This window comes from Portunus trituberculatus, chromosome 47, assembly GCF_017591435.1.
Source record: "Portunus trituberculatus isolate SZX2019 chromosome 47, ASM1759143v1, whole genome shotgun sequence".
NCBI lineage: Eukaryota > Metazoa > Arthropoda > Malacostraca > Decapoda > Portunidae > Portunus > Portunus trituberculatus.
The window spans coordinates 20,982,720-21,004,753 of record NC_059301.1 but is presented as its reverse complement, the minus strand read 5'-3'; the positions used below and the strand labels follow the sequence as shown (position 1 = coordinate 21,004,753).

General features: G+C 40.6%; 2 protein-coding genes across 4 annotated transcripts in view; both read left to right on the top strand.

Moving 5' to 3' along the window:
- Positions 1-13,073, top strand: part of LOC123520822 (MAM and LDL-receptor class A domain-containing protein 1-like) — a 37,910-nt gene extending 24,837 nt beyond the window's left edge. For 2 of the 3 annotated variants that reach the window (XM_045283447.1, XM_045283443.1), the window contains 16 exons: positions 1-82; positions 386-515; positions 1,082-1,286; positions 1,624-1,800; positions 2,037-2,193; positions 2,677-2,861; positions 4,063-4,147; positions 4,392-4,562; positions 6,724-6,759; positions 7,774-7,882; positions 8,224-8,407; positions 9,496-9,583; positions 9,894-10,052; positions 10,289-10,509; positions 10,675-10,837; positions 11,227-13,073. The exon at positions 1-82 is cut by the window's left edge and continues 74 nt beyond it. In XM_045283447.1, coding sequence (XP_045139382.1) covers positions 1-82; positions 386-515; positions 1,082-1,286; positions 1,624-1,800; positions 2,037-2,193; positions 2,677-2,861; positions 4,063-4,147; positions 4,392-4,562; positions 6,724-6,759; positions 7,774-7,882; positions 8,224-8,407; positions 9,496-9,583; positions 9,894-10,052; positions 10,289-10,509; positions 10,675-10,837; positions 11,227-11,291 — 2,217 coding nt within the window. In that variant the 3' untranslated portion in view covers positions 11,292-13,073. The remainder of the gene's footprint in view (positions 83-385; positions 516-1,081; positions 1,287-1,623; positions 1,801-2,036; positions 2,194-2,676; positions 2,862-4,062; positions 4,148-4,391; positions 4,563-6,723; positions 6,760-7,773; positions 7,883-8,223; positions 8,408-9,495; positions 9,584-9,893; positions 10,053-10,288; positions 10,510-10,674; positions 10,838-11,226) is intronic. The other variant, XM_045283444.1, reaches the window with a different exon arrangement.
- Positions 13,074-14,465: 1,392 nt separating this feature from the next.
- Positions 14,466-22,034, top strand: part of LOC123520489 (MAM and LDL-receptor class A domain-containing protein 1-like) — a 52,892-nt gene continuing 45,323 nt past the window's right edge. Inside the window, exon 1 of the mRNA XM_045282758.1 lies at positions 14,466-14,849. Within this exon, the coding sequence (XP_045138693.1) occupies positions 14,748-14,849 (102 nt within the window). The 5' untranslated portion in view covers positions 14,466-14,747. The remainder of the gene's footprint in view (positions 14,850-22,034) is intronic.

Here is a 22,034-nt window from a genome sequence, read left to right as displayed (position 1 = left end):
CTCAGGTGGAGCCCATCAACTGGGGAGAGCGCCTTCTGGTTGGGAGGACCCGGGGTGGATGTGTCCTATGGTGACAGCCAAGGTGAGGCAATGAGATGAAGCTTCCTGTTAATAACAAATATTTTATGAAAATTTCTCTTAAAACTGTCATTTCAACTTTTTTTTTCTTTTATCTAATAGAGGTGCAGTGCAATAGTGTTTCAGAATGTGGTATTGTCTAAAGTACTGTATGTCGCTTATTTGTTGCAGTGCTTATGGACTTGCCTTTGCCTCGGTGATGCTTTCTGATTGTAAAAAAATAAATAAATAAAAATAAAAGATAATTGAATAAGACCTAAATAAGATTTTTTAAAGATAAAGACGAAACATGATGGTGTTCCTGCAGGAGGCTATGCTGTGTTTGAGACATCGCAGGTCCCGCAACGGATTGCTGGCCAGAGTGCCTTTGAGTCTGCCATGCTGATGTCCCCATTGAAGGAATCCACTGGACCTAAGGGGATGTGTGTCAAATTCTGGTGAGTTCTGCGGGTTCAAGGGCCACAACCTTGTACAGTCAATATGCTTAGAGTAGAAATAGCAGTTTGAGTACTTGCATTAATGTCATGCATTGCTAACATTTTTCCTTTGTGTAACTCATTCTCTTCAGTTTTCTTCCTTTTACTTGTGTGATCCAGTTTTCTTGCTTTCCCTTTCTTTATTTCATTATTCTTGCTTTTACTCATCCTACTCCATTTTTCTTCCAGTCTCTTCCTCTTTCTTCACTTTTCTTATTTTTATTCTTCCTACCACATTTCTTTCAGTTTTCCATTCCATTCACTTTTCTTTCTTTTTTTCTCATCCTGCCCCATTTTCACTCCAGACCTTTTCCCTTTTTTTTCCCTTTTTTTTCCTTTTACCCTTCCTATCACATTCCACCTGATAGTTTTTCCTTCTTTCTTTTTTCATTCCTTCCCTTCCCTTATCTTCCTGTCCCTTTCCTATCCGGCATTGAAATATAGCACCTTACCTTTTGAATACCATCACTCATCACATCACTCAAACCACACTAGACTCTCTCTCATGACCTTTGTTATCACTGCAGGTATTCCATTGCTGGTTTGAGTCCTGATAAGATTCGTGTCCTGTTGCACCCCATGGCGGAGAACATAAGTGTGGGCATGCCAGTGGACGAGGTGATGCAGGGGTATGATGGCAGCGAAGACGTGGTGCTTTGGGAGGCAAGGGACATGACCAGTGGCGAGTGGAAGGAAGGCCAGATCGTGTACACCTACGGAAAGAAACACTCGGTGAGTGTGGGAATATGTGCTGGTTAGGGATGCTTTGTGGTGAAGAAATGTTAAACCTATCTTACTTTTTAAATCATGAAGATAGAGAGAGAGAGAGAGAGAGAGAGAGTGCATGTCAGAGTATAACCCATTTGTGTTGTCCTATTCATACTCCCTCTGGTCATGAAAAGTGGAGAAAAGGAATTATTGACATAACGAATCTAGAAATAGTTTCTGACAAAAAAAAGATTCATAAGGAAATTTACTTCTTACTTTTTAATTACTGTATTAGAATCATAGGTAGTGGACTTGAGAGATCAGTAGCTGGGACAACTTAAACAGTATCACTCTTCTGCAGGTAATCTTCGAGGCAATCCCAGTGGACAGTGGGGACAGCAACCGGCGCTTCAGAGGCTACGTGGCTGTTGATGAACTCTCTTTCACGGACTCCAAGGAATGTGGGGCATTTTGCACCTTTGAGGGTGGCACCTGTGGCTGGACCCAGGATTCCAATGATGACTTTGACTGGACACTGGTGAGTCACATGTATAATGCTTATGAATTCCTTACTCCAAGAAAGGATCTTATTCACTCTTACTACAACTACTGTCATACACCTTTCTATCACAGCATTAGGAGTGTGTGGGCCATATGAAACAATATTTACATTAGCATCATAAAAAAAACCTATTGCCATGACCACCACTGTACACTCACTGCCTTTCACTGTCCTTACTCTTTCTATAGCAATTCTTATTCTCCTGATAACAGAGTCGTGGAAGCCTCAACCCCAGTACTGGGCCACCCCGTGACCGCTCCTCCTTTGCCAACGAGGGTTTGTTGGGTGGCTATGCCTTCATTGACACTGGGTTCCCTCGACGGCCTGGGGATGTCGCACGCCTCATGAGCCAGGAGTTCCAGGGCACCAGTAAGTGTGCATGTGTGTGTGTGTGTGTGTGTGTTGCAAGAGGAGGCAGTAAGTGTGTGTGTGTGTGTGTGTGTGTGTGTGTGTGTGTGTGTGTGTGTGTGTGTGTGTGGTAGAGAAGAATGAGATTTTATTGACTGTATTATTAAGAATAAAATGTCACCCAAATTATTTGAATTTATACCAATGATCTTTTTTTTGTATGCCTCTTTATTAGTTTGCTTTTACATTTTACTGTCAGATCTGCTTACAAAGTTTCATCATGTATACCAATAATTCTGTTTTGATATTCATCTGTGTTAGTTTGTTTTTGTATTGTTGTTAAATATATTCAGGATGTCTTTCATCAGTCATATTTTCTCCAATAGGATGTGTTTATTTTTTCTATTTATTTATTTTTTTCAGTATCATATATGCATGTATATAGAATGTTTAGGATTCTTCTTATGCACACATCAGTTCCTTTATGCTGCTTACCCTTAACAGATCCAGATGGACCTCTCTGTATGCGGTTCTGGATACACATGTATGGCAATGGCATTGGGTCGTTGCGTGTGCTGATCTACGATGTGAACACTGCACAGGACACCGTCATCTGGAAGATCTCTGGGGAGGCTGGCAACGCGTGGTACCAAGGGCAGGTGCCGATTTCATCCTCCTCGCCCTTCAAGGTATCATCAGCCTCTGTTGAACTCCCCACCTTCAAGGTACAGTCACGAGGCTCCAGTCCGAGTCGCCGCTGCATCTTTGAGCACCAGCATCCCCACTCTGGAAAATGTGGAAAGAAAACACAATTATGTACCTAGGTCACAAAATATTTGTCTAAATTTTTCCTTGATTTAAGAAAACCACATAATCAGAAGACCATCATTCATAAACCAGTGATTGGTAGACATGTGTACATCTGAAGTCACATGTTTAATTGAAATATGAAAAGGAATATTTTTTTGGTGGGCGACTCTGGACTTCCCCGTCTGGCAGCACGCCGTTTCTTGTGCATGCAGCAGACTGTGGTGAGCCAGTGAAGCACAAATTGTCCTTCACTGGACAGACAGTTGTTCTTCCTTTTTATTCTGCATGATACATCCTTCTTTTAATAATGGATGTTTTCAGTAAATCGTTATCTATTGTATAAATAGTTTTGCATGTTTTGTACTATCCTGTTTTTATATATATTTAATGATGTATCTAGGTTTCTTTAATTATCATAATTTTTTGTGTGGACAGTTATTTTCTTGCTCTTCCACGTGGCTCTCATTCAGGGCATGAGTTCAGTTAGGCCATCCATCCATCCATCCAACCAACCATGTGTGCATTCTTCTGTCCCTCACTGGAGATTACTGTAAAAACACGTATATCATGATACGTTGGTGTCACTTTTTACTGTACGTAATGCCAAGTACTAGTGAGGGGGCTGGCTGGGTGTGGTGGAGCTTGTGTAGCTTCCACTCTGACTGATGCAGCGGCTGGATGAGCATGGTGACTGTGCTTGGATGCAGCAAAGTGGGGAGGGAGGCCACTCTTAGCTCCACACTTGTCATGTTTGCATTATGGCACATGCATTTATGATTCAGAAATTTATAGCTTATGAGCAATCCTTGTAATTTTCACTTTCACCAAAGAACAATTGTGATCAATACTAATACTCATATGTTCATATGTATTCAGATTCTAGTACAGATTTTAAGTTTATGAAAGACATTTATTTTCACTTTTGTTAAAGAACATATGTGATCCTTATCATTATTTACTCTCTTAATTGCATGTGTTTACATTTCAGCTATGATTATGAAAAAAAAAGGTCTTTTGATATATTGATATATGTATGAAGGTATGAGACCAGAGGAGGATAATCCTTTACATTACCACCAGATTGTGTTTGAGGGTCAGGTGGGTGCCAACAACCTTGGGGACATTGCCATTGATGACATCTCCATCATCCAGGGGGCGTGTCCCAGTAAGTTATTCATCCTCTCACTTTCTACCTCAGGGGGACAGGGAGGATCATCCACTGTCAAAATGTTGTCCTCCTTTTCTATTTTTTTATGCATTGATAATTAGTTACTTAATAGTATAATTTAAATATGACATTTATTTCCAATAATGTTATATTATATTTACTCAGCTTTTCATTATGTGGCGATATTATATGCATCTTCTGTGGTCAAGGGTTTGTTTTAATTTACTTGATGTATTTCCAGGTGCACCACAGGTAGCAGCAGGTCAGATTGGTGACTGTACCTTTGAAGTAGATGAGTGTGGGTGGGCAAGTCCAGGTCCAAGAGAGCGGCTGGATGAGATGGATTGGGTGAGAACTGTGGCTGCTGACAACAGAGCACCAGCTCGTGACCACACACTGGGCACCGTGCAAGGTAGGGTGTGGAAAAGGCAAAGAAAGGAGAGAGTTTTTTTGTTCATTGACTAATTAAGTAGGTACTATAACAATTGGGTATTACATCATCAATAACAGAGAAGAGGAGAGAGAGAGAGAGAGAGAGAGAGAGAGAGAGAGAGAGAGAGAGAGAGAGAGAGAGAGAGAGAGAGAGAGAGATTTGGTAGTTAAGATCTGCTTCACTATCATTTTGAACATCTGTCTGGAGATGGATTTTGTTGTTATTGATGTCACTGCTTTACTGGAAAAATTAGTTTAAGGTATCAACTATCCTTTAGTGAGGTGAGAGAGCATGTATTACTACACAAACAGAGGCAGCAGTGCTCCTTTGTCTCATGAAAGAATATTTGGTAGCTCCCGTTAATTTTCCTCTTGATGGAGTGACATTACTGATAACATTGTCTTTCTTGAGATAGACATGCAAAATAGGCACTGTGAAGTGAGCTCTAATGTGGCTGTGTTATTGTGAAGAAGGTAACACAAGTATTTAAAGACTAGACAAAAAAAAAGTTTAATCAGATACATGATGTTGATTCATTATATGAAGTTTTAAAAACAATATATGTAGCCATACAATCATTTCCCCTTATTCTTTGGTATAAAGGACACAAAATATCACCATGTTCAGAATCTGTAACTTTATTATAATCAACATATTCATTATTACAGTTATCATTGTTGTCATTGTTGTGGGTATCTTAATGACTGTTACCACTTATATGTGTTTATCTTACTCAGTAAAAAAAAAAAGCAAGACAAGTAACTTTGGCATTAGTAAAAATCTTCAGGAAGTAAGGAATAGATAAAATGTAATCACAAATACTCCAGCTCCTTCTACATTGTTACATGTATTGGAAATAGCTGCCAAAGAATCAAATGAATAAATAAATAGACAGATAATCAAGTAGGTAGGTAAACTGATCCATAAAGTGCCATAAGTGACCTATTGTTATTACTTCCTGAAAATCATCTTGTGTGAAGATGACTTGATTCTAGAGAGTTTTAACTCATCTTAAAGAGAGAGAAAAAACACTTTTCTTGTGTCGGGAATGAAAGAGAAAATATTCAGTTAAACATTAAAATTCACATTCTGTCAGCAGTTGTAGTGCCACATGATAATGCAGAAACATCTCAATCTGCTATTAGCAAAGTTAGAGAATTCTAACCTAGTGGTGTTGTTGTGATGCATTGTGATTTGAGATGCTGTTCAATTTATTTAAACATTAGCTTTGAGAATATGATTCATGAATTTTCAACCAATGATGATGTCTGGGCTGAGGGGACTTTAGTGGACTTTCTCAAGTGTAATGTTCAAAGATTCACTATAAGAACACACAGTCTTAGTGATGGCATACATGTTGGTGCTACATATCAGCATGGTGGAGACACAAACACTAGTCTCTAATTTAAAGCTGTGCTCAGTATCATCACTCATTTAAAATAGGTATTATATGTTCCCTAAAAATTATATTAGCCAGACTCTCACAGCTTCCTGCCACAGGGTGAGACATTAAGACCATTAGACTTGACATCATTCTTATGGAAGGACTGAAATAGATTGTTGAAAATGGGTTTGGCAGTTAACATTTTATTGTAATTTAAAGTTATCCACAGATTCTAAAACTCTACTCATAATTATTGAAGTTTAAAGTCCTTTGCTTGCATTCCATGTTCTGTTTCTTCTCACCTGTCACACTCTATTTTCAGCCACTTTGTTGTTGTGTCCTTCACATTGTTTCTACCACACAGGTCATGCAAGTTCTCTATTATCACCAACACTATATAAATGACATTCACCAATTGTAGTAGTTGTTGTTACACTATAAGATTTAATTCCTTCCTTCCATTCATATTTTTCTTATTTTCATTGCTACTTAACTTCAAGCTCCTTCTTTAATCTTTTGTTCTATTCCCTTCCTGTTCTTTCTCCACTTCTTAGCATATCTTGCTTTAGTCTTTATTCTGAAGCTCAGTATGTATTATGAACTGGCCTCATTCTGCTAATCTTTGTCTTTTCCCTGAGCTTGTACATGCTCCCTCCATCCTCCCAGCCACTGGTACTCCAACAAGTGTTCCTCATCCCCAACTCATGTCTTACTGTCACCCGTGTCGCTCACTAATGTCTGTGTCTCTCGGTCTAGGATCCGCAGCTCATGACGTGACTACACAAGATCGGGGCAAGTGATTGACTTTTATCCTCCCTCTCACTGTTATGGCAGACTTCCCACCACATGTGCCCTTCCCCTGCACTGATACCAAACCTCTTTTCCTCTCTCATTTTTGCTCCACCACTTGTCATCACCCTCTCCTTTGATCCCTCCCTGCATGACCCCATCAGCATCTCGTGCATCTTTGTATCACATATTACACCTTCCTGTAGCTTACTGATATCCTTGTCCTACTTCAATAGATTTTTTTACATTCCCTACCCCCTGTTTTACCTTTTACTGTATTGGCAGTAAATACTCCAGTGTTTTATGCTTTAAGTACGTCTTCAGTCTTATTTTTTCAGAACCTTCATTCCCTTGTCCTGCTTTATTCTTTCTTCACTAGTGCCACCATACTTCATGTCCTATCTCTCTTGAATTACCTTTTTCTTATTTTGTTGATTAAAGAAATAGTAACACTGGACTTTCAACCCATGTATAAATTGTTCAAGTAGTCAATCTTAAATGACTATTTACTGTCAATCTTAAATGACTATTTACTGTAGTGTCTCTGGATTTTCAACCCATGTATAAATTGTTGAAGTAGTCATTTGTTTATCTTAAATGACTATTTACTATAGTGTCTCGTCCCTTTGGCTGTGGCTGACTGACTGTGCTGTACATTGGTGACAGGTCTGTTGCACCACTCCTCTCCCTCACTCTCAGGCATAGGAGCCTCAGTGTACAGTTAGGAGGAGGCTCAATGATGTAGGGAAACCACATTCTTTTTCATGTATCAAGAATTTGAAATTTTAACTGTTTTTACCTTTTGTTGAAGCAGGATGGGAGCTTATGTTTGCTGATTTGATTGCTTTTTTATTATTACTTCAGTCTACATACCTATATTCACTGAGTGAATTAGCTGTTGTATTATATTCTATGGATTTTTTTGAGAAGAGCAAATAATTTGTAGCTCTGTGCTATTGATGCTGGTATATTGAAAAACTTAATGAATACTAAAGATTTAAGTGACTTTCTTGGCAGGATTCTACATGACACTGCCACGGGGCACTGTGCAGCGGGGCGGGGACAGGGCCTGGCTGGTGTCCCCCACCATGAAAGGCTCTGGGGACGCCATGTGCCTTGCCTTCTGGTGTGTGTCAGATATTTCATTGATGTTTTTTCTTCAATATGAAATACTAATGTCTATACAGGAATTATCAATAGTATGGACTTATATGTATATATTGGTCATTGAAAATTTAATCTAAAGTGATTCTCTCAATGAATTTCTTCAAGCTAACATAATGTAATTTATCATTGGACGAGTCATGTCAGAAGAAGTTTATGGTTAATATATTTACTAGTAATATTTACAGGATATAAATTTGCAATATATGGTAGCAGTGAATGTACATATGTAAAAGATAAGCAGTTAGTGGAAGGGTAAAACTTTGAATTACACTGACCTGTATTATGTCCTCAATCCTGCAGGTACTTCATGTACGAGCCATTCATTGATCCATCTGGGCCGTCCCTGGGGTCCCTGTTGGTGCACGAACGATATGAGAGTGCAGAGGGAGACATCGTCACTCGGCCCTTGTGGTCCCTCAAGAACCACCAAGGACCTAACTGGATGTATGGCCAGGCCAAGCTGCAGAATGAACGAGACTTTGTGGTAAGGCTGCACAAACTGCTCTCCTGTTTCAGTACAACACCACACCAGAACATCATACCAATGTATAACATACCATACTTCCCGACATGCTTCCCCATACCATTGAGTCACACTACTTCCATATCTCATGACACACTACAACACAACACCACATCTATACATCACACCATGCTACACTATACATTATTATTATATTCACATGTAAGTACTATATACACCTAACCCTCCGTTATCGCGCAAAATTGGTGCCTAAAAAATTGCGCAATAGCGGAAAATGCAATAACGAAAGTGAAGAATAAATAGGAAATAAATAAATTGGTGCCTCAACCAAAAAATGTTCCTAAAAAATTTTCCTGTTACCCTAAATTCACTACAATTAATCTGGAGTAGCTTATTAACATTTGACAATCTGAAATGAATGAAAACCAACTCTGAACAACAGAATACCATGTGCGAGACTGAGGGGTGGTGGTGGTGGTGGTGGTGTTGGTGAGCAGAGTGACCGGAACCAATCAGCTCCCTTATTCAAATCACGGGACGTGAATACACATTGATGATTGGCTGCTGGCTCCTCCTCCTCCTCATGATCATCATCTTTCTCTCCCTCCACCTCTTATTTTTCCTCCTCATCCTCCCCCCATCTAAACATTCATCAGTGTGTGGTTGGGATATGGGTACTACTACTACTACTACTACTACTACTACTACTACTACTACTACTACTACTACTACTACTACTACTACTACTAATACTACTATGGCTGTGCAATAATGACTTTCCAGATGCACTAAAACTGAATTTTGCAGATTTTCATAAGTGCCCGATAACGCCTAAACGCGATAACGGAAGGGCACAATAACGAAGGGTTAGGTGTACTTTCTAACACTACATCCTGATACTAGATATATCATCATTGCAGAACACATGACTGTATGGTTTATGTCTTGACATCACATCACACCTTTCCAGTCATTCACATTCACTATGTAGTATCAACAAAATTTCCTGCTTACTCTGTACAGTTTTATTTATGTTTTATTTACGTTGCCTCCAGTGTGATATATGCATAATGTATGTTGTGTTGCAGGTGGTGTTTGAAGGAATGTGGGGCAGCAGCCGTGCCAATGGCTTCATGGCACTTGATGACATCACTGTCTTCCGTGGTGACTGTACTAGTGAGTATCTGCAAAAGTATTTTCATGAGGCAATAACATTTAGTCTCCATCCTCAATATGTGAATGATTCAGTAAGAGAAGTAACAAAGTTACTGTTTGAATGCCACTATGATAAATGTCAGTATGGCTCTCATGCATTCTGTGTACTGTTTAATTTATCTATTTTCATTGTACTTATATGGGCATAGATGGAGGGAGTGACAGTGAGAGCAGTGCAATTTATGTCATGCATTGTTCTGATAGGACTTGGAAATTATTTTGATTGATACACTGATTTGTCGTTTTTCATAATTTTTTTTCTCATGTCCAGCAATGCCGAAGAAAGCCAGCACTTCAGGGGGAGACTGTTCATTCCAGCACAACACATGTCAGTGGAAGAACATCACCACAGACAGCGATTTCCGCTGGACAACTGCCTCCATCTCCCGTCGTCCTGCCAACCTGCCAGACCACACCTTTGGTGGCCCCAGTGTGTAGCTTTAATTTGAGTATTTTATTGCTTAAGTTTTCCTTCTTTTCCTTTTCTTTTTATCAATACCAGAAGAGCAGTCTGACCTGAGAACAGTTTTTGTTTCCTCCAGTCTAATGATTTTCTATGCTATGTATTTCTATACCAAGATACCATTTATCTTCAGCCGCTTTCATATTTATTAATTTATTCTCCTTATCTCTTCTTCTCTCATCTCCTCTTCTTTTCCTTGACAGTTGGCTATGCCTACTTCGATGTCTTCAACCAGAATGCACGACCTCAATCTCTCAGCCTGCTTTCCCCACCACTTGACAAGAGTGATGACAATGCTCCTGTCTGCCTCTCCTTCTGGTATGCTTACTTTGGTGCCTCAGACACCACACGGCTGAAGGTGGTGCGGGAGTCCTACGATCGTGCTGCAGAGGAAGAAGACCAGCGCTTCAGTGGATCCATCGTGGTGCGTTCCACAGATGTGAGGGTGTGCATGGGGATATTGTAAGAGCTTTTGGGGAAAATGTGTCACAATCAAAGGATTGCCTGCAACTTATTAATCACAAGAAATTAACAAATGTTGTTTTGAAAGTGTTATTGTACCATCTTTCCTTTTTTCACCCCTGGACAGCTGTGGGAGTTGGTGGGGAACCTTGGTAGGCAGCGACCTGAGTGGCAGTTTGGACAAGTGGAAGTGGATGCCTCTGCTGATTATCGTGTCTCCTTGGTGGGCATGGCCAGCAATGGTGGCTTTGCCGTTGACGACATCAAGATCTTCCCTGGATCTTGTAGCTGTGAGTATTTTTAGCCATCTCTGGCATGGAACATATCAGACAGGACATGAAAAGTTCACTATACTTTTCTAGTTGAGGTGTTGCAGTCATCAAGACCAAAGTGAACTTTTTTTTCAGCCGTAATTATCCTGCCATTATACAGACATCATCATTATCATCATCATTATCATCCTCATAATTTTCTTTGAAGGTGTCTCTGACCTTGATAGTGGTGCCTTCGGCTGCATCCTATATAAAGTGTCAAATAATGCCCATTTATTTTTTATGATAGTTATTACTATTGTAATGATAATTCAGGTGATGGTAGCAGCAGCAGTAGTAGAAGTAGTAGTAGTAGTAATAGTAATTTTTGTGCCTTTTGTTGATAATGTACTGGTATGTGTTTCCAGTGAGGCCAGAGGCTGCTGACCCTGCCATGGGTGCCACTACAGACGAGCTTCCCGTGGATGTCTAGATGCGCCCTTTCTCAGCTGTATCCAGCCTGTAAATGACAGATGAAACCTGCACAATTAATGGTACCATCTCACAGCAGTGTTGAAACAAAGGATTGGTAGGCTGGGACTGTAATTCTGGTACAGGCCCATATACTGTATATGAGTTGTTCGGTCATGAATTTTCCTTGATGTGCAATAAGAATGTACATTGATAACCTACAATAGGAATAGCTGGCACTATTGAAACATGTTATCGTCCTATGACCCCCAAATGTGTGTAAGGAGTCACAGTGATCAGTCTGCAGCCTCATTGAGAAGTCTCCTCAGAATCTTCTTTGTACGTAATTACCAATTTGAGAAATTAGAAATCTGTGTCTTTTCCATGAGTGTTCAACAGTCATGGAACAGTGACTTGCTGTTCAATTTTTTGTTGGTGAGCCTTTACATGCTGACGTAAAAATAAGGTCTGCTCATCACTGAGTGGATTGTGTGCCTTGTCAGCAGTGGTTTTGATAATGGAAGTGTTTGCTCTAGTGAAATGAATTCAAGATCCCCTTTGTCTGTTTAAAGAGTGATTTCTTTTACATTTTTTAAATCAGATTTGTTGAAATAGAAATATGAATGACATTGTACACTTTTCAATGGCTGGTGTGGTCATAGTCAGTACATGGGTTATGTGACCTCTTTCATGAAATGGGCTAAACCTATCACACTGAAATTCTCGAACTTATGACAAGCTCAGTTTATAATTTTTTCAAAAGTCTTTGCTCTGGCTCCCCAGTTTATTAATATCAATATTATTACAGCAAAATTTCAACATTGTAATACTGTATAGGGAATAAAGAAACCACTGTGAAACAATGAGACTACATGCACTTTGGTATCCTAGGAGTCCTTTGGTGCACAGATATTTCTGATTTCTTCTTGCATCAAGTAGTGACATAAATCAGAGTTGAGCTGCAGCTCAAGAGGATTTACTCACTGTTTGCTTTTTTGTACACTAATGGAACTGACATGATCAAGAACAACCACTACACCACCACCTGCTGACTGTGTGTGGGTGGGACAGCCTTCTCTCCTGTCAGGGATGTTACTGAATGAGTACCTCTGCTGATGACTCCATGCTGAAATTTAACAATCTCTCTCTCTCTCTCTCTCTCTCTCTCTCTCTCTCTCTCTCTCTCTCTCTCTCTCTCTCTCTCTCTCTTTTCGCTCAAATAACTCAATACCATACAATGTTTTTTTTTATTAACAGTGTGTAATAAAGCACATATTTTCATAAAGAAGATAAGGTGCAATTTTGTAATGGCTGCTCCGGTGATTATACAGAATAATTAATCGTTGTTTGTTCATACTATTACTTGTACCTTTTTTTTTTTTTTTTTTTTTTTTTAGGAATAAATCTGAACAACGTGGCCTTAGCATGGTAGATTTACTTCAGGACTTATAGTAACCTCGAGTTTTGTCATAGTATGTAAGTACTTCTAATGTTGCTCACTATCTTAAGAATCTCTCTCTCTCTCTCTCTCTCTCTCTCTCTCTCTCTCTCTCTCTCTGTGTTTTCTTCATGTTCTTAGGTAGCAGTGTGTCTTTTAGTCTAAAGCATCGTACTGGTGTGTCCGTGTGTACTCATGTGCATCACAGTGTAGCTACTCATGTGTACAAAGATGCATCCACGTGTACGTAGTAGTAATTATAATTCATCTTTTATATTCTGGTATTCTTCTTCAATGTTCACAGTATACTCAGATTAATGACTCTTGTTTCTCTCCCGTGCTGATCTGCATTAAAAATCAAGAATGTTCCATGTGTTTTGTTACAACCAAATGTTTCCCCTAATACTGACAATGTATCCACACCACACTCACACAACAATACGCACATCGCACCACTCACACAGCACCACCCACGCCGCATCGCCAAATCATATCACTCGGCACTCACTGAAACACTCCTCACGTGACCTTCACCCACTGGCGGATGAAAAACAGCTCCCTATTTCGTTTCGCAATTTTGGTGGAGTCAAGGAAAGGCAAGAATTTTTGCCTGTGGGAAAAAGAGAACTAGAAATAATTAATACCAACCGCAGTTTCCCACACGAGTTCCCCTCCAGTCAGACTTCCTGGATGGTTACTGGAATTCGTTGTCACCTCCCCCCTGGGCTCGCCTTAACCCTGTGACCCTCAGACTCTCTCTCTCTCTCTCTCTCTCTCTCTCTCTCTCTCTCTCTCTCTCTGAAAGCGTCAAACTTGGCCCAAAAGCACAGAAAGCGTGGGAAGGCCATCCATCCATCCATCCATCCACCCATCCTCGCCCCGCCGCCTAGTGACGGATGTGGCTAAAAGGGAAACTAAGGGAAATGTAAGGAAAAAATAACGCTAAATTTGCTTGATAGTGTGTGTGTGTGTGTGTGTGTACACTTTTGGTGTTATAGCTACGATGTCAAAGAAAAAGTACAAATACTACTACAACAACAACAACTACTACTACTACTACTACTACTACTACTACTATTGCTGCTGCTACTATTGCTATTACTACTGTTGCTGTTATTATTTATTATTATTATTATTATTATTATTATTATTATTATTATTATTGTTATTATTATTATTATTATTATTATTATTATCATTATTATTATTATTATTATTATTGTTGTTGTTATTATTATTATCATTATTATTATTATTATTATTATTATTATTTTTATTATTATTATTATTACCATTATTATTATTATTATTGTTATTATTATTATCATTATTATTATTACTATTATTAATGTTATTATCATTGTTATTATTATTATTATTATCATTATTACTATTATTATTATTATTGTTATTATTAATGTTGTTATCCTCATTATTATTATTGTTATTGTTATTATTATTATTATTACTATTATTATTGTTATCATTATTATTACCATTATTATTATTATTGTTGCTATCATTATTATTATTATCGTTGTTATTGTTTTAATCTCCATGCTCTTTATCATCATTATTTATCACTATCACTATTATTACTATTACTGCTACTCCTAAATCACTAACATTACTACAAACGAGTATTTTCAGTATTGTTACATGATTCACATCCCTTCCCTCCCGTCCTCCCGCAGCACCTTGAGAGCTCCACTGGACCTTAGCGCCTGAGCCAGGCCGCTGTCACCTACGCCCCACATCCTCAGTTCGTCGTCCACCGTCATCCACGCCGCACCACACCCCGCCGCTCATCCACTACCCTCAGACGACACCCCGAACCTTGACACCACGCGCTGCTCGAAGCACCTGTCTCGACTCGAGTTTCACAAGCGCATCCCACGCCGCGCAGATCAGTTTAGGCAAAGGTGGCGGTGGAGAAATACGTGCGTGAGATAAATTACATTTACACGCCATATCGGACTTCTTTTTCCTGCACTCCCCTCCCACGTGCCTCCCAGGGCGTGGTGACCAGCGCCCAGCGGGATGAGGGGTGCGGGAAACCTCTTGACGGCGGCAGTGGTAGTGGTGTTAGTGTCTTCCTTGGTGGTGGGAAAAGCTGGAGAGGAGACGCCGAGGCAGGATAAGGTAAGCTTCATAATTGAGGTGGAGAAGGGAGAGAAGGAAGAGTACGAGTCAGCCACCGGAACCACAAAGTACTAATTAACTATATAGAACTTCATGTGATTACTCTAATTGGTGTCCTGTAGGCTGTAACCCGTGTTTTTGTATTGCTTGGTGTCAATCCCTCGTCAAGTCCCCGCACACTCGTCTGCCTTTCTTCCTCCGCCTGTCACCGTTTTCTCTCACCAGGTTATGGGTTGTGTGTGGACCGTAACGAGACTTACGTAGGCTGATGTCTGCTTACATATTCTGCACACATGTGTACATAGAATAGTTACTGTGCTTTACGTTTGTTACACACGACTTGCAGTGTGTTTTGCACCGTGTGCGTATTCGTTCGTTATTTGTCTATTCATCTGATTGTTAAGTCTGCTCGCTGTGTTTTGACTGCTTGTATTCATGTGTAAATGTGCCATCATCTACCCCTCCATCAACCTTTAGCTATCTTGGTTATAATTTCTGTTTGATAAATCTCTCTCTCTCTCTCTCTCTCTCTCTCTCTCTCTCTCTCTCTCTCTCTCTCTCTCTCTCTCTCTCTCTCTCTCAAAAGTACTTTACGTCGCACCCTTATCACTGTCGCTTCCCACCACCACCATCAATACCATCATCATCATATACAGTACTTCCCATGTCCTCTGCTCCTGGTCCACACACCACTACTCCCCGAACATTACACAACGCCCCCCTCTACATTGCGCCACGTCACGATTGGCTCAGCAGGAAACAAATTCACCTGGTAATAAGAGCAACGTTAATCTTGGCCCATATTTTGAGACTTTTTCTTTCACCTGCTTCCGTTAAGGTTCGCCACAACTTACGGCTCATAATTTTCATAGACCACGGAGATGATTTGTCGGCTTCTTGTGTTCTTTATTTTTTTTTTATTTATCTATTTATTTATTTATTTATTTTTTTTTTTTTTTGCCCCGTTGGTGATGCAGAATCCATGTTTAGATAATCACTAGAAACTCGTGAACAATCTTGAGAACCCCGTGAGGTAAGATGTAGAAACCTTTTGGGAATGGGAATGGAACCCTTGTCTATCCAAAATCACGCCCCATTCATGAATTTTAACAAGTGAAAGATGATTACAGGCATTACGTTACTTAGCATGTCATCGCGAATTTTCAAGTGTATAATTTACCTTCATGCATTTTGATTTCTGCACGCTTGTTTTACATTCACACTCATACCATTCGCCTTGCGCATATCGAGTGAGATAATGGCTGGTTTTAACTACACGTTTTCATCTTGGAAGTTAGCTCCACGCATTGCAATTAGGTAAGTGATCTTGTTTATTTCTTCTGTGGATGTAAGCTTAGGTTGATGGTGAGATGGTAGTTGTGGTGGTGGTGGTGGTGGTCTTGTATAGCACGTGCGGGTCATGAGTCTTGATATGTCTCATTGAAGCTTCGGAATTACTTGCCCTATTCTATGTTATAGCATGGAAATACAAATTTATAGATTAATCTGAACAGGAATAGAATTTTCAGTAGAGAATTGTAATTATAATTGTAATAGGGAAAGGGGTAAATGTGCCAGGCAACAAAGGCGATATGGTACTAGTAGAGATGAAAATGGAGGTAGTGAAGCAGGGAAGGACTCAACGACCTAGTTGTGAAACAGAGAACGAGATAATGAATGTATAGACATACAAAGTAGTATTGCGTGGAATCAGAAAGGGAGATCTGTGTATGGAGGAGATAGATAGTTAAAGGGATTCGGTAAGAGAAAATTGTATGGAAAGGAGGTAATGTGCAAATGTAATGAAAAATGTTTGATTTGAAAACAATGAATAAAAAAAAAAGTACAAGGAGATTCTCTACATACACATATTTTAATCAAGAAAAGGAGCAGGATTGGAATAGAGACGTTTGCATGAAAGGGAAAATTGATAATTGCGTTTGACATGATTCCTTCACACAATGGCATGATGCTTACGCGGCGTGGTGACGCTTAACCGCCGTGAACGTGACAGGGTCGTCGAGTGAGATCATTGCTTAGGGACATGATCAGATCTCGTTTTAGTTTTCAGGTAAAAAAAAAATCTAGGAATGGATGGCATGAAAATTGGCTTGAAAATTGTAGGTTATGTAGCAGCGGTGCGCCATTAGAAGTGAGAAGGAAAGTGGCAGCGATGAATGAGCCTAGGCACGGAGAAGGGGGAGTGACAGGACGTGTAAAGGGAAAGTTCTCAAGCGAATTGCCTTCACTGGGGGTGTTTTTGACAGGTTATGGGAATGCGGTTGAATATTTGGTAAAAAGAAAATAGAATAAAATAAAATAAAAAATAAAAAAGGTAAAAAGGTAAAAATCCTCTTAGAACGGTTTCCTAGTGAACTGCAAATTATGGTTTCCTGTTTTCCCATTACCCCGTCGCCGCCACTAACCGTGCACTAGGCATCCCTACACGACACAGATGACAGAGCAGCACGGGTGACGGCGGCAGGAGAGTAGGAGGGAGGGAGGGAGAGGATATAGAGATGTCTTCTGCGAAAGGATTTTTCTTCAATTTTATAAGTTCAATTTTTTTTTAACATTTTTGATAGTAATGACAATAGCGAACACTGGTGGCAAGACATAATATTACTATGAATAAGTACTAACGTCAGTGTCTTTATGAAATGATGAATAAGTATTAGATGAATTGAGGAGCTAATATTGGTCTTTTGAATGACTATAGGATTGACAAGCATGGATGTCCTCAGGGATATGAGTGAGTAACCAGTATACAGGCGTCTCTTAATTTAAGATAGCTATCACACAGTATGATTAGCTGATATCACTGTCATTTCCTCTTGATATTGATCGCATTTACTGAGAAATTACTTAGACAAAAATCACACGTTCGACAAACAAAGGTGAACGATTCAAGCTCTTGATAATGTAAGGGAGACAAGAAAAAAAGTAAATGCCTAAGAAAAATGAGGACTGATTAAATTTGGCGCCACTACCGCGAGGTATATATGCAGTGAGACAAAGAGAGTCGTTCAGACATTAAATCAAAACGTGAGAGTTCCAGATTTCAGGGTCTTGTGGGCTGTATCGGGGTGATGAGGGGGTTCCAGGACTATTAAGGGGTTCCAGGGCCGTCAGTGTCGGCGATCTGAACGGGGAGTTAATGGTAGCGGTGTGTGGCGTTTCACTGGATCATTTGCTGCGGCCTTCGAGGGTTGGTTGCCTGCCTTCCGTTCAGGGTCTTGCTGGACTCTTACCTTCACTTGAATTGGGAGGTGTGGGGGGGGGGGGTGGGAAGGGGGATGAGGAAAAATGGGGCGATTGTATTGTTGTTTACTACTACTACTACTACTACTACTACTACTACTACTACTACTACTACTACTACTGATAATTAGAATAAACTATAGCTACTTCATTTGAATTTGGGATGAGTTTGGGAATGTGAGCATTATTGTTGTGTTGTTGTTTGTACTACTACTACTACTACTACTACTACTACTACTACTACTACTACTACTACTACTACTACTACTACTACTACTACTACTACTACCACCACCACTACTTCTACAACAACTACAACCAGTACCACCACCACCACCACCACCACCACCACCACCACCACCTCCAAAACAACCCGTAATCTGCCACTGCTAACTATGAGCCATGGCAAACACAGATTATCCTCACTCAACCTTTAAACGAATAACGAATCCTGTCTAGTACTTCACATCAAGACGGCGGCGTTCCCTCTGTTCCTTTTTAATCACTCGCAGCACTGAAAGAAGAATGGCAGGAAACGCGAATGATTGCCGCCACTTTCTGGATTTACTACCTGCGAATGACTTTTTAACCTCCTTTTCTATCCTCTTCTTTGGCTAGGAGAGAAGCAGCTGCGTGACACAAGGTCGCTGGGACAAGAGAGTTCGTAAAGTTTCTCCGCGGTTTTGGTGGCTGGCACCGGCGAGAGGCGGGGGGCAGAGGCGGGGGGGCGGGTGTTTAGACGCGTGAAAAAGTGAGGAAAAGATACGCAGATGTCTTTGATATGAACAACACGCGCGTAAGAAGTGAGATTTTCTACCGCATCGTCCTTAACACACACACACACACACACACACACACACACACACACACACACACACACACACACACACTCCCGTAAGGCGCTTCGTGACTCCACCCTCGACCCGGTGAGTTGCGTCGAGGGTGAGAAGCGGCCACGCCCTCGGAAGCGTGCAGAATGGGACAAGAAGCGAGGTGAGAGGAAGGAAAACAGTGGCGGTGTGTGTGTGTGTGTGTGTGTGTGTGTGTGTGTGTGTGTGTGTGTGTGTGTGTGTGTGAAGGTGGAGGGAAAGGCGTGAGGAAGGATATGAAAGGAAGAACATTGTTATCCCTGCTTTCCATTCCTCCGTTGTCTCTCTTCCCGTATGTCCCTTGAGAGAGAGAGAGAGAGAGAGAGAGAGAGAGGCGCAAGGCTCTGAGGCATAGTGAGAGAGGCACTCAAGTAGTAAGTCAGTTCGTGATTGTCTGGTTGTGTTGCTGGTCAAGGCGATAATCAGTTTTCATAGGCACATTAGTTTATTTTCATGGGTTTTTTTTTTTTCGTGTTTAGTGGTGGGAAATGGTTCTTTGAAAATGCGCTTCTGTTAACGAGACATTTACTTTTTCGTTGACTGAGTTACGACCAGGTTTCTGTTTGATGTTTAAAGTAATACTATGAAAAAAGAGTAATTGTGGAAGCATACACACACACACACACACACACACACACACACACACACACACACACACACACACACACACACACACACACACACACACACACACACACACACACACATGCATCATTTACTGAGGGTTTATGTTTTTCTACTTTCCTATATCGTGAACTCCTTCAAGCGAGGCAAACCTTGGCCACCGTGGAACTTATTGATATTTTCTGTCCCCTTTAGAACTAGTTTTCCTTTGTTTGGCATTGTTTTTACTATATTAGCCTTACGAAGTCCTTGTACGTTTTCTTTCTTCCACTTTAGAACAACAACCTTAGACAAAAAAAGGTAAAGAGATATAAATAGTAAAGTATAAATAGAGCAAAGTATATTTTTAACACGATTTAAAGGATGTAATGTTTTTTCATGGATAGGTTTCTTGAGGTTACTGAACAGAGGATCATTGTGGTATTCATTATTGGTATTTCATGATGTAGGGCGAACTGCGTAACACTATCTCACTGTGATGGATTGGTGGAGAATGATGTACAAGTCTTCATCCCCACCACCACCACCACCACCATCATCATCTTCCTTCTTCGTTACTGATGTTGTGGTTCATAAATGCTTCTTTTGTGGTTTGCTGTCGTCATTGCTGGAGATGGTGATGACGATGGTGATGGTGATGATGTTAAGCTATTCATGTTCGGATAAGCTTAAATTAGGGTGAGGTAAAATGCCTGATTGCGATAGTGTACATTTACGTGTTTGAGGTAACCGAACCTTGACTCGCTACTTCATCACGTCAAGGATATAACTGCTCGTGGGAGTGATGCTATTTCTAGCTACTACTACCACTACTACTATTGCTACTGCTACTGCTACTGCTACTGCTACTGCTACTGCTACTGCTACTACTACTACTACTACTACTACTACTACTACTACCACTACCATTTCTATAAGCACCAGCATTACTAATATCACTCCTTTAACCAATATCACTACTACTACCATTGCTACTATTGTTACTACCATTGTTATTACCACAACCACTACCGCCACCACCACTATCACCATCACCACCACCGCTACTACTACTACTACTACTACTACTACTACTACTACTACTACTACTACTACTACTACTACTACTACTACTACTACTACTTCTTCATAACTCCTCCCGTCTGTCTTCATCCCACACTTCAACCTAACCTCAACGTGATTAACATGAAAAGTTGTCAAGTTTTTCGCAGGAAGAAAGGGAGAGTGCGGAAGGAAATTAGCGCAGGGAGGGAGTGAGAGGAACGAGGGGAGGAGCAGGAGGGAGGGAGGGAGGAGGAGGAGGAGGAAGGTGAGAGTAAGGTGAGGTGGGAGGAGAGATGGGAGGAACTATACTCAAGCAAGAAGTGAGTGGGAACAGGCGGCGCTCAAGGGCGGATGAGTGTAGGTGAAGTGGAGCTTATTATGATTATTGTTGAGAGAGAGAGAGAGAGAGAGAGAGAGAGAGAGAGAGAGAGAGAGAGAGAGAACCATACATTGACTAATTTATTGAGACTGACTGAATCACTAACAAACTGACTGAATCCTTAATTGACTGACTTATAAACTGACTGACTGATTCATTAACGTACACACTGCCTTCACCACACACTGGCCAGTATTCCACAACGCTTTGCTCTTTCTCTATCATTGCTTTCCTAAGGTTACAGTTGAAGATACTCGCGTTTTTAAGAGTATTTTTTTTATGCTTCTGGTGATAGATTGGCAAGAGTTCTAGTTTAAAAGGAGAAACTGTCTTGAAAACCCGGCTTGTTATTTCTGTGGCCTTGGAAAATTGTTGTAGTGAGAGAGGCAGGCGTTTCTTAATACGAGAGATCTAACTGACGGACCGAGTAACGCCTTCACTCATTCTCTCACACACTCACTGACACGAGTTACCGCTCCTTGACCTCTCGAGCAAAACACTATCCTTCAAACACCCGCCGCTGCTCCCGTGTGACAGATCTGTGAACAAGCTGCAGTGAGGGCGTGGGGCGAGGTGAGGGACGGGCGTGGTAAGGGACGGGCGTGGGAGAGGGTGGTGACTGCAGGCTTGGGGGGCAGTCACGGCGGCGTCCTTGATAACTTGCAACTCTCCTTCTCTTCTCTTTCTTTCTTTCCTCTTCTTCTATTCCTTCATCTCTCTTTTCACCTTCTCCTGTCCTCTTTCTTCTTTGCAGTTGTCCTCTTTTCTCCGGCATGTTCTCTTATTTTTTTCCCTCTATCACCTTCTCACCTTTGATGTCTCTCATCTCCCTTCCAATTATCTTTGTGTCGTTCATTCATAGTTCTCTTTATCTCTTTTCGTTATCTTTCTTCCATTTATTTTCTTTCATCTTTTTTCCCATCTACGACGCTCTCTCTCTCCTGTCTGTTCCTCTCCTTTCTTCATCTCTCATCACACTATTTAAATCTCGTCTCGTTTCCTCTCTTC